General features: G+C 39.1%; 1 protein-coding gene and 1 long non-coding RNA gene across 3 annotated transcripts in view; one reads left to right on the top strand and one right to left on the bottom strand.

The window, feature by feature from the left end:
• Positions 1 to 1,146: 1,146 nt before the first annotated feature.
• CIMIP6 (ciliary microtubule inner protein 6) lies at positions 1,147 to 25,483 on the bottom strand. Its single transcript, XM_077915392.1, has 5 exons — positions 25,343 to 25,483; positions 21,102 to 21,312; positions 14,581 to 14,734; positions 2,536 to 2,651; positions 1,147 to 1,677 (listed from the first exon to the last, which is right to left on the bottom strand). The coding sequence occupies exons 1-5, from the start codon at positions 25,366 to 25,368 to the stop codon at positions 1,309 to 1,311; spliced, it is 876 nt and encodes a 291-aa protein (XP_077771518.1). The 5' UTR covers positions 25,369 to 25,483; the 3' UTR covers positions 1,147 to 1,308.
• Positions 21,901 to 25,824, top strand: part of LOC144324142 (uncharacterized) — a 46,023-nt gene continuing 42,099 nt past the window's right edge. For both annotated transcript variants that reach the window (XR_013389553.1, XR_013389552.1), the window contains exon 1: positions 21,901 to 22,095. This is a non-coding gene — a long non-coding RNA (uncharacterized LOC144324142). The remainder of the gene's footprint in view (positions 22,096 to 25,824) is intronic.

The raw sequence follows: 25,824 nt of genomic DNA, 5'->3' as shown, positions 1-25,824 counted from the left end.
TTGCTGAGCATATAAATACTCTTTTGGCAGCAGAGAGACATTCCACCTACTTCCACTTGTGTACAACAGAACATAGCTTCTGATAGATACATTTTGGCACACCAAACGTGCCAAATAGAATGGCTGATAGAATTAACCACACCAAACTCATCCAAAAAGCAAAGATTGAGTTAGTGCTAGAAGTGATCTAAGTAAAATAGAAAACAACTTAGGAAATATTTTTATATTCTAGGTACCCATATGTTCTTGAATTAAGTGTGTGTATGTCTGCTCACGCACACATTTGTGTAACTACCACAAGAAATGCTTTCAGACTTTTCACACTCTTTTTTTTTTTTTTTTTTTTTTTATGATAGTCACACACACAGAGAGAGAGGCAGAGACACAGGCAGAGGGAGAGGGAGAAGCAGGCTCCATACACCGGGAGCACGACGTGGGACTCGATCCCGGGTCTCCAGGATCGCGCCCTGGGCCAAAGGCAGGCGCTAAACCGCTGCGCCACCCAGGGATCCCCCACACTCTTAATTGTATACAGAGGGACTAAAGTTTTAGAATAAGGAGAAAATTCAAGGTTATAAGAGAACATTATCCTTAACTCGAAACTTTTATTATAGTAATAGTGATAATGTAATTACATTGGTTACATACTGATCGATGTACATGATCTCCTGCTCACTAACCTTGGAAAGTTGCTATTACCCTGATTTTAGAGATGAGGAAACTGAAACCTAGAGAGGTTAAGTACTTTACCCAAGGTCACATGGCTCATATGTGGTAGAGCCAAAATTCCAACCCTTCTTTGATTCCAGAGAATGACTATCTCATAGGACCTCTCCTCTAAAAGTTTTATATTTGTTAATTATGTTCATTTTTGTGCAAAACAAAATTGTTTTGTTTATAAATAATATAGAAATATGTCTCGGGCAGCCCGGGTGGCTCAGTGGTTTAGCGCCGCCTTCAGCCCAGGGCCTGATCCTGGAGACCCGGGATGGAGTCCCATGTCGGGCTCCCTGCATGGAGCCTGCTTCTCCCTCTGCCTGTGTCTGTGCCTCTCTGGGTGTGTGTGTGTGTCTCTCTCATGAATAAATAAATAAAATCTTAAAAAAAAAAAAAGTCTCATAATCCACCACTCATTAGAGACCACTCTTAAATTTTTGGTGCCTTTTAATTGTCTTTTTTCATTTTCCCATTTATGTAAATAGAATTTTTGAGGTTATTGATATAAGAGAAAGCAACCTGTGAGGGTTTGTATGATTCTGAAATTTCTCTCCATTCCAAGGATTAGATTTTTGTCTTGAAGAAGGTAATTTATCCTGATTTATCCTGACTTTTTATTGGTGGATTTAAACGATCATGCCTGGGGAGAAGAGCATTTACTGCAGTTATTTGGAAGATGTCTGCAACCTTCTCCCTTCTCTCAGGACTTCTGGGGCATGCCTTGGCTGCCTCTCTGACGTCTGTTTCTGATAAGTGAGTTTCAGTCTCTAGCAGCTCTGGGGAATTTTGTCGGCAGAGACCTGGTGAGATCATTTTGCTTTCCGCTGAGTTTCCTTTCTCTGTTTTTTTGGACTGTTCTGATGAGCATGACCCCGGAGCATTCCGTAATACCTCTGTTCCCTTAGGAACTATTGGCCTACTCCCTGGTTTTATCTCTGCCTGCACAAAAGCTCCATGTCGCTGGAAAGGAAAAAAACAAAGTTGACATTAACCAGGGCACACTAGTTGCTGGAAGATGCAGCTGTGAACTCAGTTCATGTGTTAGTTCAAGTTCTGGCGAGGCAGGCACTTATTTCTCTGCCACATCACTGACTGTCACCTTAGTCTAAAACTGAAGACAGCAGCATAATAATTATTAGTGAAACTTTTAAATCAATGATAAAATAGGGTGTGCCAGAAAATAAACGAAGAGGGAAAAGCAGAAAATCAAAAAAGCAGCATCTTATCTCTCATTCTCAACATTTCTATCAATCAGCTGGGTTGTATAAGACTATTCTTATCAAATTTCATTTCTTACTCTATAGGTTGCCATGGATACAAAGGCAACTACAGTTCACAGACCTAAGGATTTGTGATTGTATCCCAAATGTCAATTAGTTTCTTTTTTATTTATTTTTATTTTTTATTTTGTCAATTAGTTTCAATGAAAGAATTAAAGTGAAAAATGTCAAAACAGACATCTGCAGTTGGGAAAAAAAAAATCCAGCAACTATTAGATTTATGTTTGGCTTTGTAAATCTTAGATGCACTTCCCTGCCACACCCACATGAGCATATCCAACAGTTTATAAAACTGCTTTGATATTACCTTAAGTGAATGATTGTAGTAATTGAAACCAAACTCCAAAGACTGTGATCCAAAATTATGATATCATTCCTTAATTTTACCTATGTCGTTGAGACTTTATCCCCCTAACAACCATGTTAGTTTGTTGAAATAGACCTCTAGAAAGATGGCTATGACCTGGAAAGGCTTAATGTACTACCATAAATCTGTCCCAGCCTAAAGTATTAAATAATTGATTCTGAAGACTCTCACCTTTCCCCGGATGGGCTCATTGGGAATTTTCCTAGCATCATATTGATGTAAAAAAGAGATGTGCTCTATAAAATTCTTTTGAAGTTCTGCTGATACATCAGGAGAGGCAATTGGAACTGAGGAAAAAGATTTTGTGAAGTCAGGGCAAAAATTAGATTTGTACATGAAAATATAATCAATATTCAGAATCATGCTTTATCAAAAATTCTAATAAAACTACATTTTTTAAAGTATGGGTAAATATAATGGATACATCATCTTTTCTCCATGAAAAGAACCAAAGGAAAACAATTGAATTAGCCCCACATATGGAAATAACTAGTAATTTCTAAAACTAATATTAATGCAACAATGGCTTCAAAAGTATGTTAGATAGGTCTCTTGCATAGATACCAACCAAAATCTTAGGAAAGATATAAGTATAATTCATTTGTCAACCTATTATTTACTACTAGAAAGGCTATTACAAATTTATGCATAAGGTGCTCCCAAATGGCACTAATAGAATGAACTGGAAGACTCCAGGGCTGCTGTAGTTGTAGTTGAACATGTGATTCTTTTCAGTTCTCATTTACAGACATTCTGAAAATTTGTAAGACTATTAAACCCTTTAGAAAATCACTTTTAAATAATCTTTCAAGCTAGGTGATGGGTATATAGGGATTCATTCTATTGGTTCTTCTCTGTTTCACATTTTTAATGACTTATTTTATTTTTTTTATTTTTAATGACTTTTAAAACTCACTTTATTTTTACTTTTAACATGCAAGGTTATGTTAGCATTTTTTCCCTGCTATCAGGGAAAAAAAGATTGCCATTTCATATCATGTAATATACAAATACTTAAAGACTCATCATTCCTGCCGGTAAAATTAGTTTATATCAATGTCTGAATATTGAATTGAATTCATGAACACTTAATAAGTACGTATTTACTAACATATTTCTCCGTATATATTCTCCCTGATAACATATTTTTGAATTCTAATTGAGATCATTTACTCAAAATGCATTTTCTATGTAATGATTACCTTTTTTAAGGATTTGCTAATGCACAAAAGAACAGCAGGTGCCAAAGATTTACTAAAAATGTATGGGCAACTGACATTGAGAAAAATCTAACCATAACTTATACATATTTTTTCTACCATTTGAGAAAAGACTAACTGGGTTTTGGGTGAATGCCATTGTCCAGCTCACAGAACATTAGTGTTTTTAGAAACATGGTTTGATAGATTCTTGAATAAAATCAAACAGCTCTAAATTCGGTCATTAATCAGATGGAGTTAATGGAGTAACAGAAGCATGGGCTTTGGGATAAGATAGACATGTTTTCAAATTCTAGCCCTACCACATTTCCTAGTGGTGTGACTTTGGACAAATCACTTAATTTCATTGAGATTCAATTTCCTTCTCTCTAAAATGGGGATAATGATTTGCTTTGAGAATTGAAAGATGCTGGGATCAAATTAGAGAGGGTCTTTAAAACTAGGCAAGGGGCCAGTTCTTTTGTATCCTAATGAAAGGGAAAACTGTAGAAGAGAGAAGAGGCATGAATCTGAGGAACTATGGACTGTGAGAAACCCAAAGACTTTAGTGGACTGGTGTGAAGGGTTAGTGTCAGTGTGGGCTGGAGGGTAGGAGGGTCAGATATGGCCAAGAGAGAATAGGTGGGGGAGAGGTTTTCTTAAATCTCCTGACAGCCTCCGCCCACACATTGCCTTGGGAAGATTATTGCTTGCCTCAGGGGCAAGAAACTGGAAGCAACTGGCTAGCCATCTGTTGTTAACTTAGTAACTTTCAAACAGCACAGAAGTCCCTCTAGAGTAGGGAGCTGGTGAAAATGGGTGCATGCTGCCCCCTTGGGCATTTCCTCTGCTACCATTCCCCCAGCAACCATTAGTGCTGGTAGATTGAAAATATCAAGAGATTGTCTTTTCTTAAGATGCCTCTTTTTAAGAGTTTAAAGTGGAGAGGAGGGATGGTGTTCTGACTAGAGGACTGGCCTAAGACAGTGACAGCAGATGGAAATGGTCAAGGTCAGTTTTATGGGGTCTGACACTCTCCAGCCTGACCTTCATTTTCTTTCCTTTAAGTTGACTGAGAGGCACAAAAGCCAGACCCTCGTCCTTACATTTTCCCCCCACAGGGCTGTTGATTCCTCTTGGGGAACATAACCTAAGATACTATTAAGAAAGACATTGTAAAGAAAGACAACAAAATTTAAAACATCTACTATGTGAAGCAGAATAATTAGAACTGGTACTCCAAGAATTTAACGTAAGCATAACAAATACCCTGAAAGACACAGAAGGCATTTTTAATATGAAGCAAGAAGAGGCCATTAAAAAAGAATCACATAAATGTCAGAAATCAAACAAAATATAATAGCTGAATTGAAAAAGATGAGATAAACAAAAAGACTCATGAATGAGACAGACTGAGAAACTCCCAAAAGGCAGCAATAAAGGATAAAGAAATTAAAATATAATAGAAAAGCTAAAAGACATGGATGGTAGAATTTAGGAGACCTAGATAAAGAAACAGAGGGAAGGAAATAGCTGAAGAAATAGTGATGGGGTGCCTGAGTGGCTCATTTGGTGGAGCACATGACTTTTGATCTCATGGTCATGAGTTCAAGCCCCATGTTGGGTGTAGAGCCTTCTTAAAAAGAAAAAAAAAAAGGAAAGAATGATGATAAATATCCAAGAATTAGACAAAGATCAAAGACCTCAGATTGAAAGGGCTCACAGATTACCACGTAGGATGGCAGGTCCAGGAATAAGATGAGACAAGTGAAACTCATATGCTTACAATTTAAGGAGGCATTTACATAGGGAGTGAGTGCCTCCTTGTTTTGCATCCTGAGTCACTCTCTTGCCTCACTCTCCTCCCTATCCTGCAGGGTATGTAAGGGAAAACTCACATCCGAGACACTTTATAGAGAAATTTAAGGTCATCTGGGGCAAAGAAAATTCTAAATGCTAGCTTTTTTTTTTTTTAACTTAATAAAGTCTTTTTTTTTTTTTAAGATTTTATTTATTCATGAGAGACACACACACACACAGAGAGGCAGAGACACAGGCAGAGAGAAGCAGGTTCCATGCAGGAAGCCTGAAATGGGATCCCAGGACCTCAGAATTTTGCTCTGAGCCAAAGGCAGATGCTCAACTGCTGAGCCACCCAGGTGTCCCTTTAAATGCTTTCAAAAAGAGAAGGTAGTGGGGATCCCTGCCTTTGGCCCAGGGCATGATCCTAGAGGCCCGGGATCAAGTCCCGCGTGGGACTCCCGGCATGGAGCCTGCTTCTCCCCTGCCTGTGTCTCTGCCTCTCTCTCTCTCTCTGTCTATCATGAATAAATAAATAATTTTTTTTTTAAAAAGAGAGAGAGAATGTAGGTTACTTACAAAGGAGGAAAAAGCAGATTTATATCAAAATCCACAGCAACAACATTATAAATGCAAGGAAGAAAATATAGGAGAATGTTTTTGTGACTTTAAGGTAGACAAACTCTCCATAAACACCCAATGCACAATCCATAGGTGAAAATTCGATAAACTTGTTTACATTAACGTTTAGGACTCCTGTTCAATGAAGTGTCTGTGCCACAAAGATAATAGTGAGATTGTGAGGAGACATTTTTAACCTGAAAACTAAAAGGGATAGGATATTAGTAGGAACAGTGCAGTAAGAATCTGTGAAAAGTGCTCCTCTGTAATAATGATGAGAACACTTGGAAAAAAATAATCAAAATCAACTTTTTCAGAACTCTGGAAATTAATCAAAAGCTTGCAACGATCCAAGGGACATTTATTCAAGAAAAATGGCTTAATCTCAGAAGTGAAAGCAAACTTTGTGGCATTTTAATTTGCCCAGTTTTCATGTCTCTCTCCCCACACCTGTACAGAATCCTTGAAAACCAACAGCCCTGCAATTACAGTGAAACTGTATTTAAAAATTAAGGGCTTAAGGAATAAATTTTCATTTATAATATTCAATCTGTGATATTAATTTAAATCATAAGTAACTATAAATAACTCTTTCTGTATACAAAGCCCCCTTTCCACATTAAAAATCTTACACTGAAACATATTACTCTCAAAAGATTAACAATTGGGCTTCCTGCAGACTTGATGTAACAGTAGGATCCAGGAGACAATGGAATGATACCTTCCAAATGTAAAAGGTAAATAACTATGAGCCCAGAATTCTATACCCAGCTTTACTTTCATTCATTTGAGTGAGGGCAATTTAAAGACATTTTCAGACAAAATATAAGAGTTGGCTACTCCTAAACTCTCATGGGGAGAACAATTTAAGGATGCTGTGGTAGTCTATGACAGTAGTGGACCTAGTTTATTGGTCTCCCACTATTCATCTGTGCACAGTCCCCTCCTTGTGAATGTGGGGTGGCTTTGTGATTAGCTTTAACCAACAAGATGTGGAAAAAGTAACACTCTGCCAGTTCCAGGCATAAACCTTGATAAAACCTTTCAGTTTGTGTTTCTGCATTTTGGGGAGTCCTGAGATGCTACCTAAGAAGTTCAACAACCCTACTGGAAAGCCCACATGGAGGGACCACATGTTGACCACATGTCATTCCAGCCTCCCAGTCAAGTCCAGTCTTCAGGTGATCTGCCAAGTGAATGCAGCCACACAAGTGCCCACCACCAAGACCAGCCAAAGAACTGCCTGGCTGAGCCCAGCCCAAATTACAGAATCAAGAGAAATAAAATGATGGTTGTTTAAGCAACTAAATTTTGGGGTGACTTGTTATACAATTAAGAAACAGAAATGTGGGCAGCTCGGGTGGGTCAGCAGTTTAGCACTGCCTTCGGCCCAGAGCCTGATCCTGGAGACCTGGGATCGAGTCTGTGGCGGGCTCCCTGCATGGAGCCTGCTTTTATCTCTGCCTCTCTTTCTCTCTCTCTGTTTCTCATGAATAAATAAATAAATAATCTTGAAAAAAAAAAAAAAAGGAAAGAAAAGAAACAGAAATGTGCAGCCTGGGTGGCTCAGCAGTTTAGCGCCACCTTCAGCCCAGGGTGATCTTGTCCTGGGATTGAGTCCCGTGTCAGGCTCTCTGCATGGAGCCTGCTTCTCCCTCTGCCTGTGTCTCTGCCTGTATCTCTGTCTCTCTCTCTTTCTTTCTCCATGTCTCTCATGAATAAATAAATAAAATCTTAAAAAAATAAAAAGAAACAAATACTTCAGAAGTCAATTAAATCAATTAAAATATTTTTAAAATAGTGATCTAGAACCTCCCAGAATCTCAAAAATAATAACTTAAAAAAAAAACCCACTTCTTTATGGGGAAGAATAAAAGGAAAGAAAACAAATCTGAGCTATTAGAGAAATTCCTTACCCGGACATTATATCTATTAAAATTAGACATAACTACCATATTCATTTATTCAAGTATATGAGACTTTTAAAGAAGGCCATAGTAGTGAAGAACATCTAAGTAGGAAAACATCAAAGAAGATATTCAAGTCGTTAGTGGTTATTCTACTTCAGAATTCAAATTGAACCCAAAGTAATTACTTAAAAGAAGCCTTGTTACACAAGGATTACAAAACATAAAGCAAAGCCTATGAAGAATGTTTGAAATCCACTCTCTGTTTCTTGGAAACTTGATCTAATTAAAATAGAAATTTTCTAAGCAAGGATACGCCAAACAAGTTGGGGTCCAGCCATCTATATTTTATCAACAAAGCCAGGATTTATTCAAACACACAACTTGATCCTTGTATTGGTGGGAATTCAGCAACTTTTACTTTGGGAAATTTTCTTAACTGTTTGGGTCTACTTAAAAAAACATTCATCAATCATATTTTTCTATCAGAAACTCCATTCTTCTAAATAGTATTTATTTTGATCTTATAGAGAAGTATTATTAATGAAAAAGATAATGTTATAAATTTTCAAAATATAGTGAAAAAGCTTGAACATAACTCTAGAAAGAAATCATTAAGCTACATCTTGGTGCAAAAGCAGAACACAAACTAAAATCCACTTTAGAAAATTATTTTTGGGGCAGTCCCAGTGGCTCAGCAGTTTAGCGCCGCCTTCGGCCCAGGCCCTGATCCTGGGGACCCAGGATCGAGCCCCATATTGGGCTCCCTGCATGGAGCCTGCTTCTCCCTCTGCCTGTGTCTCTGCCTGTGTGTGTGTGTGTGTGTGTGTGTGTGTGTGTCTCATGAATAAATAAATAAAATCTTAAAAAAATATATTTTGATGATAATCGATTTTTTTGATAATCTGATTTTGCAATTCAAAACAAAAGCATTAAAATATCAGGTTGTTGATAAAGAGTCAAAGTTTTGTTTAAGTATGACATTCCTCATAAATTAGATCAGCCTTTCAATTTATAAAGTTTTATTATATAAAACCCAAAGTGAACACTTATTCTTGTAGTGATTCAGATATGATGGGAGCACAGCCATTTGTTGAAGTGACTATGGATGGAAGCCAGGAAATTGGGTGGTGGTACAAGAATAAAGGGCACTTTCATTATCAGCACAAGATGACATTGCTGAAATGCCAAAGACCAGGCGTAATTAAGTGGGCTGATGGAACAGAATGACCAGGAGATGACTTTTAATTGGTATGATGCATGTTTACATACATATTTTCTATATCTGTATGTATATGCACTCACATATATATACATATATATACATACATATATAAATATATACACATATATGTAAAATCTAGAATATACATATTTTTAAATGTTACACTAAAATATTTTTTTAAATTATTTTCACTAGTATCCAAGCACTATTCAAAATGTGAATAAATTGCAGGTGTATATTGTGATGTGTTTTAGTTTAAATTACATTATGTCTTTAATCTGTTGAATAATATGTAATTATTAAACTAATCAATAAATTTTTTTGTTGAGTCTGGGCATCATCTGGGACACAACAATGACTTTGGCAATGAGGAACACCAATAGAGAACAGAGAGACAGAGGCAGAGAGAGGAGGAGGCAGAGCAGGAGGAGGGTTGGGTGAAGGGGGAGGGAAGGTGAGGAAGGAAAAAGTGAGACTTCTACACCTGGTTTCCAATGCTAAATTCCAATTAAACACCTAATGTAATACAATACAATAATTAATAATAGAAATATTTTCCATTTGTTGTCTACTATGTACTAAGCACTGTGGTAGACACTTTACATATCTCTTATTTCTCCTAATAATCCTCCTAAGTAGGGATTATTATTCCCACTTCTTGAATTGAGTGAATAAAATGATGAAATTTAAGTAATGAGCCTAGGATCAAACCACTATTAAATGCTAAACCAATATTAAATTCTAAGGTGAGCGAATATTGATGGTGATAAGGTGACCATGATTTCCAGTTAAACATAACAATTTCAACATGTGCATTTCCTCCCGTTCCATCCCAAAACATTAGTACAATGATAGTAAAGATGTTAAAAAGCTTAAATCTTTAGGAAAAAAGGGAACTAAATGAGAGCAAAGATACTAGCAAATTTGGAAACTGGAAAGCAGATGGTTAAATGGCAATGAACTTGAGTAGACCACAAAAAAACTGGAAGATAAGTGCTTGTGGGGATGGGGTGGGGTCCCACCCAGTAAGGCTCAGAAAATGGAGGCATCTGACACCTCTGGGGCAGGGAGCATGGGACAAGGAGAACCTGCCAACAGGGGACTTATTTGAGAAATTCCAGACTTTTTGATCCCTGATCCAGATAGAGGTTTGGAAGATTTCACTCTGGGAAAAAACCGACTGGTTCAATAGAACAGACTTATAGGCATTGATCTGGGTGGGGCAGGGGGGCTTGTGTCTTGTGTCTCTCTATGAAATGGCTGGGCCTTGCCTGGTCATCCTAGAACAAAACCTAGCTTTCTGCTCTTATCCTCTACTATGTCCCATGGTAGAAGTAGAAGCAACTACTCCTTATGAGAAAGAACTGGGATCTGACTGGTTACTTACCCAAAAAATTAAAGAATCATAGAGAATTATATATACTAAACTTAGATACTTTATTTTAACCAGTTCATTCACCAAATTTTTATTGTAATGCATTTCCTTTGTGGAAGTACCCATGGATTGGAATTGCACTTTGTGTTTCTTGTGCAAACCTCACCCCTAATGTATCTTTCCTAGTTTGTTTCTTTAAAACAGAATGGAAACTTAAAGACATATTTGAAATAAAATGAATGCAGAAACCTTTAAGATTTAAGAAATTCACTCCACCTCCTCTTTTATAGTGATTTTGTCCACACCTAATTATCACTTTTAAAAATTAATAATATTTTAGGGCACCTGGGTGGTTCAGTTGGTTAAGCATCTAACTCTTGATTTCAGCTCAGGTCATGTTCTCAGGGTCATGAGATCAAACCCTGCATCTACTTGTCCCTATCCCTCTGCCTCTCCCCCTGCTCACCTTCTCTGTCTCTGTCTCTATCTCTCTCAACTAAGTAAGTAAATAAAAAAAAAAAAAAAAAAAAAACTTAGTGACCTTTTGGCAAGCCTTTCCAAAGTATTCGACTTTGAATGTATTATAGAAACTCTCTTAGTACTCAGATTTTAATTTACAAGAATATGTAAATTATGGAAATAAGTACACAGGCATAAATTGGTTTGGAAATAACCATGACTGTCAGAAAACATTCTCTACCTCCTTGGCCTAAGTTACATGCCACTCTTGAAATGGCCCTATCATGATATCATGAGCAATAGGAGATAGAGTCCATAGATTAAATGGGCCCATGTAGGCCATGGTGAGAAATTTCAAATTGATTCTACAGACAATGAGAAGTAACTCATCTAATGGAGGAATGCAGTATCATTTGTGTTTTTAAAAGATCCTTCTAACAATGGTGTGGAAAACATTTTTTGAAGGAGAAAGAGAGGAAGCAGGGTAACAGGAGCATTACAACACTAGTAAAAAGATTTGGAGTATATTTTGGAGATAGGGGTGTCAAGATTTGCTGATGGATTGGATATAGAGGGTAGGGAGTTTTGGAATGGCTTCTAGGTGATCAAAACTTAGGGGGATTAGAAGTGGCATTTATGGAAAAGACGTAAACCAGCAGGGGATATGTTTGAATGGCAGAGATGAACTGTTCTATCCCAGCCATGTTGAGTTTGAAAGGACATTAACTATCCAAGCAAAGATTGTTAGGTAGGTGGCTGGATAGGAGTTTGAAGTTCAGCAAAGAGGCTAGGGCTAAAGAGATAAATTGGTTCTTATATTAGTTCCTTTGACTTCAACCTTAAACTTCTATTCTTTGTTTCATCTACTTTGAGTAGTTTTTCTTGAGTATTTAAGTTAAATAAAGATATTAGCAAAAAAAAAAAAAAAGATATTAGCACCTTTCTCTTCTACTTCCCATCTTCTGTCAACTGTGCTTTTCTTGTTAAGGCTAATGAAATAATTCTGTTCTGTAACAACATTTAAAATTTCCATACTGTGTCAAGATAATGCTAAAAGCTGAAAACTATGAAATAGCATTTACAATATAATTATATGCGTTTTATTCATTTAAGGGCCAAATATTGTGCTAGGACTACTTTTCTTTCTCACTGGGTCCAAAGCCTGGTGCTGCTTGAAAAAGACTGGTTCTAGTATTTCTGTTAAATCCTCTTTTGTAAGTAAAAAAAATTTTCCCTTGGAAACTTTAAAGACATTAACTCCATTGTGCTTTTGTATCGGTGCTGCTTAATTCCATACTGATTCTTGTTTTTTAGATAGTGACATTTTTCTTTCTCTTTTTGGAAACTTATAGAACCTTCTTTTTATAATTGTATCTTTGCAATTTCATAATGATGTATAGGTTGTATCTTTTATCCCTTCATACTTGGAAGTGCTCAGTAGGCTCCATTAATGCCTCTCTTTTATATTGGGAAACGTTCTTATTATTCCAGAGGCTGTGTAGAGCACTGGTTTTAATTACAGGTAGATTGAGTTCAAATATCAGTTATTTGCTCTGTAGCCTTGAGCAAATTATTTAAACTCCATGCTTGCTTTCTTATATGAAAAATGAGAGTATTAATAACATTACCATACTAATATATTCCTTAGAGTTGGTATTGAATAAGTAAATATTTAGGAAGTTCCATAAAGTGCCCAGCAAATAGTATGCGCTCAATAAATGTTTTGTTGATAACTATCTGCACTTTCAATTTTACTCTTTGCTCTTCTAGAGCTTCAGAAAAGTTGGACCTCCCAGATGGATTCTCCACTTTGCTTTTATTCTCTTACACTTTTTAGGTTTTTTTTTTGTCGTTGTTGCTTTATATTCCGTGATGTTTCCTTAACTTTAACCGCCATACATTAAAAAAGATAATTTGGCATAATTGTAATCTTTGGCTGTCCATTCATAAACTAAGAATAGGACAAGAGATCAACTTGAATTACAAAAAAGGTAACTGGTGTGGTAGTTGACTATCTGGCCGGGACATTGGGCTCAATTAGTTTTAATGTTGACAGAGTAGTGTTCCTGACTGGGGTGGGTTTTTTGTTTTTGTTTTTTTAAGATTATATTTATTTATGAGAGACAGAAAGAGAGGCAGAGACACAGGCAGAGGGAGGAGAAGCAGGCTCCATGCAGGGAGCCCGGTGTGGGACTCGATTCCGGGAATCTGGGATCAGGCCCTGAGCCAAAGGTAGACGCCCAACCGCTGAGCCACTCAGGCATCCCTGGGGTGGTTTTTTAAAGACAGACTTTCAGGTTGCCCTTTGGATTCTCCCCTTGGATTCATTCATGCCTTCTGCTTTGCCTGCTGGCTGAGCCTCCAGCTACTTTGGGGTTTTGTCAGGCAGACTGGCTCTTTGCTGCTTTTCCCTCTGTCTTTTCTAGGCCCTTGCTTCTTTGCTTGCTAATCCATCAACAAGTTTTCATTCCTTTCCACATTACAGGAAATTCTTCTTTCCACTCTCTTCATCTTTATGGGTTGATGGTTTTACTATCACTTAATAGAGTCTTGGGAGGAGGGGCATTTAGATGTCTGTGTTCAGTCTACCATTCGGAATCGGAAGCGCAAGCATCATTACCTTTCTGAAGAAGAGACCATGTTACAGTTTACCTAACCGTCCTCTCCATTAACTCCTGCCCTTGAGGTGGAAATCATGCTGACTATGACCATTTTCTAATGTTCTGATCTTCAATCTACCCCCTACCCTTGTAACCTTAACTAGACTGGCCAGATCACAGAGGCCTGAAGGTTCAAATTAAGTAAGGGACTGTTGAATGATAAAAGTAACCCTTTGTTTACTTGTGTACCATTCAGTGGACATACTGTCATGTTCAGAAAATTATGTGAAATTTAGCTTATGAACTTTTACATGGAATGATGACCAGGGTGGGTACTCGGTAAATACATTTTTGTTTTGACTTGATTGTCCACTTCTTTAAGACTTAACTAAATAGATCTAATAATGTTTTAATAGTCCATGTAACATTGGTTTGTGGGATACCAGTTATGTGAAATACTCTCCTAGAAAAAGGATGAGGTGGTTAATAAGTGGGGAAAACATAATATTCTTTATTCCTCGTCTTGGAATGCATTATGCTTGTGTTTACAGTAAGAGTTTTAAGAGTTCTGTGGCTTAAATCTGTTTAACTTTATAAATTCAGTTTTTACAAATCTCATTTGACCACTTCCCCTTTTTTTGAGCAGCATCTATAAACATAAGGAACTAATGTCCCTCAGAGTACACTTAGAAAAATACTGCCATATAGTATTGCCTACAATTGTAGTAGTTACACTTTTAAAAATTTGGTGGCAGTAATGAGCAGAATGCTACTAGGTTGCATGACTTGGAGGCTGTTATCAATGATCAAGCCAATTTTTATTATGTTGCAGTAAATACATTTGGAAATAAGCTGTCCACCAAGAAGGGATAAAGAACAAAGTTGTCAAGGACTGCATTTGCTGTATGTATGTTTTCAACTCCTATAGCGAGGTAATTTTCTCAGGAGGTACCAGTATATCTAATCCATCTTAATTTGATAGCAGTAACCTGAGAAAATGCGAAGGAGGTTTTATCACAGCTAATCTTACCTATTCCACAAGAAGCCTTTTGCAACTTGCTGTGTTTGACTGGCAAAACCAATGGACACGTTGGTTTTTGAAAGTCACTCCTCTGGGTGCTTGTAGTGTCATAAGATGGTTGGAAGGGATATTCCAGTCCTTTACCATGTGACCACCAGTCACCCTTTATGGGGAAAAAATTGGAAACACAAAATTGGATACTGTAGGACATTTTCATGAACTGCTTGATGACTGTAAATGTTCAATAAGTTGATTCAATAAGTTATTGGATATTCTAGCATAAAATGGAATTCTGAAATCTAGGAATAGTTTTACAAAGACTGAATTTTTAAAAGGTACTTAAAAGTGAATTATCACATATTTTTAGCTAAAACATAGCTGCTAAATTCTTAAACTACTTTCCATCAACAGATGGAGTGGTAGAAATCAACCAAGTACTTATAGTTCTATGTTTTGTACTACCATTGTATTTATATATATGTATACACATGTATGTATATATATATGGCTTGATTTAATCTAAAAAATCAGATTCTATACTTTCAGGTAAATATAAATAATGTATTATCAGGTAAATATAAATAATGTATAAATAATGTATAAACCACCACCTAAGATGGTGGTTTTCATAGTTTTCAGTCCATGATCTACACCACGAAATATTTTGTCATGCAAGAAGACACAATGTATACACATACATAAAATGAAAAGTTTCACAAGACAATATTTATTCTTACTCCATTAAGTGCACTTGACTATTTTTCTATTTTATCCTTTATCTCTTCTATTCCATTTCACAATGCTAGTTGCAACCCACATTGCTTTATAACCCACTAGTGCCTCAGTTTGAAAAACTTTGTTCTTAGGAAAGATATCTCCAATGTTACAGAATTTTGAGTAGTGAAACCTGACTTAAGGACCCAGGCAAGGGAGAATTGATATACTCTCCATTAGCACATATTAGAATCTGATCTCTCAGAAGTTGTGAAAACAGCAAGGGAAACTTACCCAATTCTAAGTAAGCATTTTTTTAAAAAATCTGGATCATCGGGTAGACCTAAGACAACCTTGGGAAGGGGCAACTGTGACACCTAGAAGTTCCTGGATATTATTAAGACAATGAAGGCAACTTTGGGTATAATCTAACATCTACTTTGGACTTTGAGGAGGGAAATCAGGCTTCTAAAAATCAACCATGATTTTGTAGCCAGAAACTTGAAAAATATGATTCAAGGGGGATGAAGACTAGATTACATAAGTAAAACCCTGACAGTGCAATTGAAGCTATAGGGGTAAGAAAAGTAAGAAGGCATTTGAAGACATCTATCTGACTCCACAGGGAGTCAGCTCCCAAAGTGGCTTACCTTCTAAAAAGGCATGTATAAAAGAAGTGTACAATGTCAAATTAAAAAAATAATTTCATGGAGTCACCTTGTCAGGAGATTGTCAAGAAGCTTAGAAGAAATTCATGAAATATGCCAAAGGCTGCAAAAATAGGGTTTTCTAGGAGAAAAAATTCTGTTATATCAAGAAATCACAGAAAGGCTAAAAATTTGGAGAAGAGTTATACAATTCAGAGCTGAAAGAGCTACTCAGCTTTAGGTTCTTCGTTAAGGGAAATTATCTTCAAACTGAAAAAAGACAAGATGAACATGAACCTAAGAGGGAACTAACTGAGCCCTGACTAATTGAGGAGAGAGTTAGACCTCACTTGTCAACTTGAAATGAGTGCCAGTTTTCAGGCCAATGGCAAATTGAAACCTGGGGTACTAAATACGTTTGCAGCGATCGAAGAAATTTAGGAACTAGGGAATTTTGGAGAATAGGAGAGATGGGCTAATACCTCATTTTTTCAGAATGAGCTGAAAGGTGAATTACAAAAACTAAGACTACTTGATGTCGATCCTGGGAATTCTAGAACAGATTACTAAACAGATGGTGTCTTCTCACTATCTGGCTGAAAATAGTCACATCTAACTGTTGTCAGAAGGCCTGCTTCTTGCAGGCCTCCTCCACTGCACGGTTATGAGAGTTCTTATTATGCCCCAAGGTCTCAGATTTACAGGCCTTTTCTCACTTACCCTCACCACGAATCTGCAAGTAGATAGATACACCCACTTCACAGATGAGAAAACTGCTAGGAAATTAACTGTCCCAGTCAGAGCCCTGCCCCCATCTGTGCAAGCCTCATTCCGGGCTACATGGCTTTATGAAATCTGCTGTAGAATGAAAGCCAGATAAGCACAAACCTACTTAATTTATTTCAGAAGTAACAATGAAGAGATTTTAGGTATCATGAGAAAGATCTTTTATGAAAAGGTTTTAAGGAGTACACTGTGTATTATCTTCTCTTGTTGATCAGAAAACTTATTTTGCCAACACCCAAGTTACTGGGTAAGTGATTCTGGGATGAGCAAACTGCTAGGAAATGCCTGGCAGCATTAAATTATTTCTTGAACAAAAGTTATCTGAAAAGCAGAGGTATCAATTCATCTCTCAAGATTTCTTATGAGAGATCCCTGGGTGGCTCGGCGGTTTGGCGCCTGCCTTGGTCTCAGGGCCTAATCCGGGAGTCCCAGGATCGAGTCCGCATGGGGCTCCCTGCATGGAGCCTTCTTCTCCCTCTGCCTGTGTCTCTGCCTTTCTCTCTCTCTGTCTCTCATGAATAAATAAATAAAATCTTAAAAAAAAAAAAAAAAAAGGTTTCTTGTGGATTTAGAATTTTACCAAAATGGTCTCTTGAGTTTCACAAAACATAAAGGAAATAATGAACAATGTTTCCTCACGTGTGACTGATAACTTTTAAGTCCTCAGAGTTAGTGGAAGTATTCTGATTAGTGTTGTAAATTGGATGAAGCTTCGCTTGGGCGGAATGAAATCCCACAGTTCAAAAAATGCTGTTTTTATGTTTTCTATTTCTGGATAATCTGCCCTTTGCCTGAAGAGTCTGGTTTGTTCCTGGAAGAGTGAGAATGTATATGGGTCTGTGCACATGTGCGTGCCATTTTGGTCCAAGCATGTGCTCATAAAAGATTATAAGATTAAAGAGATAGGTGGAAACTTATTTTTCCTTCACCTCACGCTGGAGGGAAAATCGAAGAAAAATTTATTGTGCTGTCCACCATCACTTGAAGTGGATTGTGAGGGGTTGACATGAGTTTTGTATGATGAAATAAGCCAAACAGGGAAAAGTTGTACTGTGACTGCTTTGTCTAGGCTTCAGGGATCAGCCTACCTCTTACAGATTGTGGAAGGGTTTTTGCCTGAACAGATAGTTGCTCTCAGTTCAAAACTTTGGACCCAGAGAAAGCAGATCTTCCCTTCTAGCCCAAGGGTAGTTTTCTTTCCTGCTTCAGGGTAACAGTCGTTGGAGCTCCATAGTATGGACACATCTGGAGATTCCTGAAGAAGAGGCTCCCATTACCCCCACCCCTGGAAGACCTCATGGCCATTATACTGTGAACCCCTTAGCTGCATTTGGAAACCACTGTGAGACAGTCTTTGTGATACTTCTGCTATCTCTAAGCCTTCAGAAATGCATTAGGAGACATTCATTAGTTTTTATTCTTTGGGAAATTAGGGAGAGTCTTGGGAGAAGTAGTAAAAGCACTTGGGGCATCCTGGAGAAGGCAGTTAAGAGAATGCAAGAGGTGGTGGGTAGAAGTCCACAGCAGCCTGGCAAGGATGGCTGCTGCTGGCCCTGGTCATCTGTGGGACACAAAATCATACTTCAGGGATCCCTAGGGAAATACGGACTTTCGACACCTTACAGAGAATCACGGTTTAGTAGAGCTCAATGGCTTTAAACATTGAAGTGTTATGGGAAACACTAGAGTTACATTGTATCTATGCTCATCTCTATTTTGCTAAGGATACCAGGAATGCTGAAAATACCTCTTTTTAAGCAACTCATAATGTTCCTGATAACAGTTATTCCTAAATTGTGCTCTGTGGAATGCTAGCCCTGTGGCATATTAAATAAGGTGTTATATAAAAGAGGTTTCCAAAGTTAAATAAATTTGGGAAATATTGAGATAAGTTAAATAAGTTTATCACAGGATTTCTTAGCACCTTTACATACAAATGTGACTTGTGAAGTTTTAAGATCTAAATACACAGCTTTTCCAAAATGTATCTGACTTTGGAATGTTATTTTATTGAGCACATAGGCAGGGGCAATGCTCTGAAACATACACTTTGGAACATAATGATCTAGTATAATCTCTTTTAAAATACCAATATTTAAACACACAGGACCACCAAACTCTTGTGACTGGAAGTGACTGAGCTACAGCTCCTTTTTACTTTTTCTGGCACCCCCAATTTTATGGCTTTAGGTAGAACCGTGTAAGTGATTGTCTCATTTAAACATCTTGTAAATAAGAAAAATCAACCAATCTGGTGTTAGGTTCTTAAGATATTATCTTAGCAAAATACATGAGAGCAAATATGTTACTTTAAATATTAGGTAACTTTATTTTCTTCACTCATGCATTAAAGCTAGCACTATTATACAGTTACTTTTTCAAAATAACCAACCTAAACCTTTAAGAAGAAACTTGTCATCTTAAATAAAGGAACAAACGGTACAGATATGCGAAATGAGTATTCTTTATTAATCCTTGGGTACATGGAAATGAGTACACTTAAGATTGTTTTTTAAATATGAACAGTACCTTCACTCCATGCCCCAAACAGATACACTCTTAACTCTGATGCATCTTCAGTCTTTCTTTGTACCTCCTCACTCCTATCTACCAGCAGCCTCTCTTCCCTATTTTCTTACTTCATCTCAAACTTTTAAAGGTCTCTGACTCATTTAGCTTTGACTCATTTAGCTTTTAGCACCAATAAACAAGGATCCTACTGCTACTATGTTGCCCCACCTCAACAGCAGCTCCTAACATTTTCTCAAGACACCTATAAACTAGGAATACGAGAAAATTAGTTGATTAGTTTTTGAGATTTTTTTTACATTTTGCATCTCCATTCTCAAACCCACTTCTTTTCCTTAGTATCTCCAAGATAAGGATGGGTTCAATTAATAGTTCGGTTTTAATTCAGCCTGGAATTAGAGCTCAGCAGAGTCATTCATTAACTTTTGTAAGAAACATGGGAACTTCACAAACCTGGATTTATGGACCAGACTTATTTCCCCAGTGAAGGCTTGGACTATGAATTTCTTTTAAATCTCAAATAATTGCCTGTTTATAAAACAAAATAGCCTTAAAAGTGCCCACATCAGGTTTTACTATATGACATTAAAGCATATTTGAGGGACGCCTGGATGGCTCAATGGTTTAGCACCTGCCTTCGGCCCAGGGCGTGATCCTGGAGTCCTGGGATTGAGTCCCACATTGGGCTCCCTGCATGGAGCCTGCTTCTCCCTCTGCCTATGTCTCTGCCTCTCTCTCTGTCTTTCATGAATAAATAAATAAAATCTGAAAGCATATTTGACTGCATTAATTCCTGCCCAAAGAAGATCTCCCATTCACACACAGTGCCCTGGTATGCTATCTCTTTTATGACAAGAACGTTGGATGTTACCGATATGAAAGCAGGTCACTAAAAGCAATCTCCATTTAAATGTTAAGTTAAATCACAACCACACATAAATTTACAGGACAAAAGAAATTTTGCCACTGAGATTAAGGTAAACATTTTGGAAAGAGGACATTAGTCAGAATTATCTGGGTGGGCCCAAGGTAATCACACCCGTCCTTAGAAAAGGAATGCAGGAGAGTCAGAGATTTGAGGATGCCATGCTGCTGGCTTTGAAGAGGAAGGCCCCAGGAACCAAGGTAGGCAGGCAGCGTCTAGAAGCTGGAAAAGACAAGGAACTGGATTTTCCCTTACATCCTGCAGAAGGAAACCAGCCTTGCTAATAGGCAATGAGACTGATTCCTGAGCAAACCTAACTTTAAAGAAATAAGATAAAAAAAATAAAGAAACAAGATAATGAAATATATTTAGTATGATAGTGAATTAAAGTGCAGTTTGACTAAACCAACCATCCTGGGTCAGAATCATAATTGTGACATTTGCTTACTATGTAATCTCAGATATCTTCATTTACTTTGCGGTATGTTACCATCTGTAAAATATTCTAATACTACCTCCTAGAAACTGTTGTACAGATTAAAGGATATAATTTATATAAAACACTTAGCTCATCACTAGTACTTCATATATTTTAAATAAATGATAGCTATTATTTTACAGAGAGTATCATGGGAAATTTTTATATTAGAATATGTGACACAAATACAATATTATAGATTTCTTCAGTATCTGCCAAGCACTACTGAGTGGCTATAATCTGACCCAATCTAGAAAAATGATTATTTGGATTGTTTGTATGTAGTGGTTATCTGGGAGAGTAGTGTCAGGTTACTGCTTTTAAGTATTGGATTATAAAAAGTTGTAGTCTGAGATATGTCATATCCTTTACATAGTCTGTGACCAAATTATCCTGCAGACCAGCTTCTGAATCTAAATCTGTATTTGTATATAAGAAACATCCATCCAACCTGCTTTTCTGGGCCTTTTTTGGGATCTATGTAGGGAACTGGTTCGTTAAGTGTTCTTGCATTTGTATGAATGAATTTCGCATAATATACACGTCCTCTCCCAATACATGGTTTTGAATGTTGTATACTTTTTCCAGGTTTGCTGTCATGTTTGATTTCTTCTTTTTTTTCAGCTACATACACTATACCAGCATCTTCTATTTTATGCTCTCTGAAAAATAGAATAGTAAATTTATTTAATGAGCATTTCAGGACTGTCATAATTGTATAAAACAAAATTTAAATATATTTCAAGTATCAGTCAAGACAATTTAGGCTTTGTTAATAATTATAAGAGACTTGTGCTATTAAAATATGGAAGGATATCTTCTCATTTTAAGTCATTTAAAAGATAAAAGGATTTGTGTTAATAATGATTATTCATAATGATATACCACTGCAGTGTACAGACTTTCATTTGCTGGAGTAAAGAAGTAGTGATTTGATCATGGTTATGGATCCTGTTCGTAGGGTTTATTCACATAGCTAAGTTTCATGCTAATCTGAACTCATGTTTTTTAAAAGTTACTTAGGGTGTGCCTAGGTGGCTTCGTTAGTTGAGTGACTGACTTGATTTCAGATCGTGAGCTGGAGGTCTAGGGATCAAGCCAGAAGTCAAGCTCTATGGTCAGCAGGAAGTCTGCTTGAGCTCTCTCCCTGTCCATCCCCCTGCTCACATAAACACACACACTTTCTCTCTAAAATAAAGGAGTGAATCTTTTTTTTTTTTTTTTTTAAGATTTTATCTATTTATTCATGAGACACACACACACACACACAGAGGGGCAGGGACACAGGCAGAGGGAGAAGCAGGCTCCATGCAGGGAGCCCGATGCAGGACTCCATCTGGGACCCCAGGATCACACCTGGAGCAGAAGGCAGACGCTCAACCGCTGAGCCACCCAGGCGTCCCTAACATGGAAGCTTTTAAAATTAAAGCCCTGAGCCATGGAAGGTGAGTAAATAAGATTCTAAATTTATATAGAAAGTGAGTAGTTCTGCTTAGTGTTGGCCCTTAAAACATAACCCCTACATTACTTCAAACCAAAGCCAGGTCCATCTTTTCTATCATGTCATTTTTTGCTGAAAACCCCCAAATGGCTTTGTGTTGCATTTACAGTGAATACTGCTTCCTTATCACACTGAGGCCACCTGACCCAGCTCCAGCTAATCTCTTCAAATGCACTGAGACCTCCCTCCCTGCACTTCCCCAGACAGCACGTGTGCTTTCAGTTTCCCAGACACACCAGTTTTTCCCTTCAGGGCATTTACATACACTGTCCCCTCTGCCTGGGCAGCTCTTCCCCAGCTCCCTGCATGAGCTGGTCCATTATCATTTAGGTCTCAGCTTAAAAGCTGTTTCCTCAAAAGCTTTTCCTAGATTTCCCACCTTCTTTTCCCATGTGGTCTCTATTTGGGCACTTTCTTTCCTAACACCACGATTTATAATTTATGTACCTAGTTTTTGGTAAGCACTACAAATACCCTCTACTAGTCTGTACGCTCCATGAAGGTGAAGACTGTGTTTCTTTCATCATTATGTAGCCCCCCCCCCCGGGGAAGTGTCCTGTTCCTCACAGGTCAATGGAGTCCCATGACAATATTTGCGTATTTCTCGTGAATCTGCTGGGATTGTTTTTTTAGTCTGGCCTAGGAGAGCTGTATACTCCCAATACACCTACAAACAACATTCAGCACCCTTGGATTCTGGTTTCCTGCATCCCAACCAGAACTGCTCTCTGTAAAAGGTTTGGAAAAACTGATTACTGGTCAAGTGTGAATAACTTCTAAGGCTTTTTCTAGTACCTTTCCAGAGATATAAGTGTTTATTTAAAGGTCATGATCGATTTATTATAGACTTCTGACATCAGTTTTTTCCATCTGCCTTTTATGGTTGTAACTCAGCAATGCCTTTGTACTGGCGTCAGGTCCTTGAAGAAGGGACTGTGGCCATATGCTTGCATACATACGTATGCATTCGTTCAATTAAGTATTTGGGGTGTGAGCAGCTACAGATTAACATATAAATGTGAACTATATGATTCTATAGAAATTTCTTACCAGAAGGAAACACAAAAACACTAATGGGCAGTGAAGACTTGACCTGGGTCTGACTTGATCTGGGTTGGAATCCCAACTCTGTCATTTAGTATCTGAGCCTTGGTTTCCTCCTTTGCATGGTAAGGGCAAGAATGCTATTGAGAGAGATGTGACAATAACGTTGAATAATTCATTCTTTCAACAGGTATTTATTGACTAATGTGCCTGGTGCTGCTCAAAGCACTGAGGAAACAGGAGTGATGAAACACAAATTCCTGCCCTCGCAGAGCTCACATTCTAAGGAGGGAAGGCAGATGAGAGAAATCAAATAATAAGTAAAACATACAGTCTTTTGGATGGTGTTAAGTGCTAAGGACAACAATAAAGCAGGGAATGGGAAAAAGGAATGCATGTATGTGGGAGAGAGGCTGCATTATGAAGGTGGCAACTGAAAAAAAAGGAAAGAGGGAGCGGCTAAGAGGATATCTGAGGAAGCGCATTCTAGCAGAGTGAACTGTAACTGCTGAAGCACTGCAACAGAAGCACCTGTCCTTAGGTGCTTCTCAAAGAGTGGCCCTGGAAGTAGCTGCAATGGCATCAATTGTTACTTGTTAGAAGCACAAATTCCCTGGCCCCATCCCAACCTGAGGCAGGTTCCCAGGAAACTGTTTCAACCAGCTTTTCAGGTGATTCTTATGTATGTTATGAACAACTTATTCTACAAAAATACAGGCTTTGGAGGCAGATACCCCTGGCCACCTTATATTTAGCTGTAACACCTTGATCGACAGTTCTCAAAATTTAGGATACATCAGAATCACCTGGGGGCTTGTTAAAACTCAGATTATTGTGCTCAACTCCAAATTTCTGATTCAGTTTATCTGTGGTGAGGAGCCTGCAAGAATATGCATTTTTTTTAAAGATTTTATTTGTTTATTCATGAGAGACACAGAGAGAGAGGCAGAGACAACAGGCAGAGGGAGAAGCAGGCTCCATGCAGGGAGTCCTATGTGGGACTCCATCCCTGGTCTCCAGGATCATGCCCTGGGATGAAGGCAGGCGCTAAACCGCTGAGCCACCCAGGGATCCCCAGAATATGCATTTCTAATAAGTTGTCAGGTGATGTTGGATGGGGGTGGGGGGCACACTTTGAGAATTACTGTTAAGGATGGAGGCCTGTGCACTGGAGCAGAGTAGAGCCCGAGGGCAAGCAGCTGTGATAAGACCAGATAAAGGAGGAGGAGCAGTTGTGAAAATCCCACAGGCCTTTGTAAGGACCTTAGCTCTCACTCTGCAATGGCCCATAGAGGAGTGATCTAACTCAAACTTGGCAAAAAATAAAAAAAATAAAAAAATAAAAAAGAAGACCACTCAGACTGCTGTATTGAGGCGAGTGGAGCAGTCCAGACTGTTACAACACCCAGGTAAGAGAGGCTGGTTGTTGGGCCAGGGTGGGGTCGATAGTGGAATTCTGGATGTATTTTAAAGGTACAGCCTACAGAATTTGCTAATAATCGAAGTGTGGGGTGTGAGAAGCAGCGGATGATTCCGTGGGACCTGAATGTCGGGCCAGGCGATGCTGTAAAGTGCCTGACATACAGTGGGTGCCCCGTAAACAGGGTGTTTTAAAAAGTACGGGGATGCCTGGGGGGCTCAGGGCGTGACCCCGGGGTGCTGGGATCGAGTCCCGCACCCGGCTCCCCAGGGAGCCTGCTTCTCCCTCTGCCTCTCTCTCTCATGAATAAACAAACAGAACTGGAGTAGAGAAAGAGTAGTGATTTGATCATGGTTATGGATCCTGTTCGTAGCGTTTATGCACGTAGCGAAGTTTCATGCTAATCTGAACTCGTGTTTTTTAAAAGCTACTGAGGGGGTGCCTAGGTGGCTTCGGTAGTTGAGCGACTGACTCTTGATTTCAGATCATGACCTGGAGGTCTAGGGATCAAGCCAGAAGTCGGGCTCTATGCTCAGCAAACAAACAGAAAATCTTAAAAAAACAAACAACAAAAACAATAACAACAACCCAAAATAAGTGTTCGGGTGAGCGCTCAACTACTGGCTGCAGGAAGGCCTGGGCCGCCCCTCGGGTCTCACTTCACCCTCCCCGAAGGAGGGAACTATTTTTCACAAGGGGAAATAGAGGACCAAGCCCCAGCACTTACGGCTGCTCGTCCTCCTTCCGCTCCATGGGCTCCCCCGGCCCGACCCGAGGCGGCGGGAAGACGAGGGACCAGGCCCCCCGGAGAGGGACGCGCGCGTTGCTAAGCGACGGCGGCTCCCGGCGCGCGGCCTCGGGGAGCGGCGTGGGGGGCGGAGCCGGGGCGCGCAGGCGCAGTCGCGCGGAGGGGGCGGGGCCGCGGGATCGCGGCGGGGGGATCGCGGCGGGGGGATCGCGGCGGGGGGATCGCGGCGGGGGGATCGGGGCGGCCTCCCCGAGCCGCTCGGGGCTGGAGGCTGCGCGGCTGCGCTGGGCCTTTCGCGTCGGGCCGGGCGGAGCCCCCAGGAAGGCCCGCGGTGGCCTTGGGGGGCCCCACAGGGGGCGGCCCCGAGCCCCCCGCGGCGGCGCCCACGTCGGCGGGAGCTGGCTCCGAGCGTGCACGCGGGCGGGAGGGGATCGTGTTTTCGCCGCTGGAGAACCGCGCAA

Source organism: Canis aureus, chromosome 11 (genome assembly GCF_053574225.1).
Source record: "Canis aureus isolate CA01 chromosome 11, VMU_Caureus_v.1.0, whole genome shotgun sequence".
NCBI classification, from domain to species: domain Eukaryota; kingdom Metazoa; phylum Chordata; class Mammalia; order Carnivora; family Canidae; genus Canis; species Canis aureus.
The sequence above is the reverse complement of the archived record's forward strand: the minus strand, read 5'-3'. Positions and strand labels throughout refer to the sequence as shown.

Bases quoted from the DNA above. Each gene is read 5' to 3' on its own strand.
- CIMIP6 (XM_077915392.1), bottom strand. From the start codon at position 25,368: ATGGAGCGGAAGGAGGACGAGCAGCC. The intron at 21,313-25,342 runs GTAAGTGCTGGG...TCTATTTTTCAG, and splicing joins CGGAAGGAGGACGAGCAGCC to AGAGCATAAAATAGAAGATG. The intron at 14,735-21,101 runs GTTGGATGGATG...TTCCCCATAAAG, and splicing joins AAAAAGGCCCAGAAAAGCAG to GGTGACTGGTGGTCACATGG.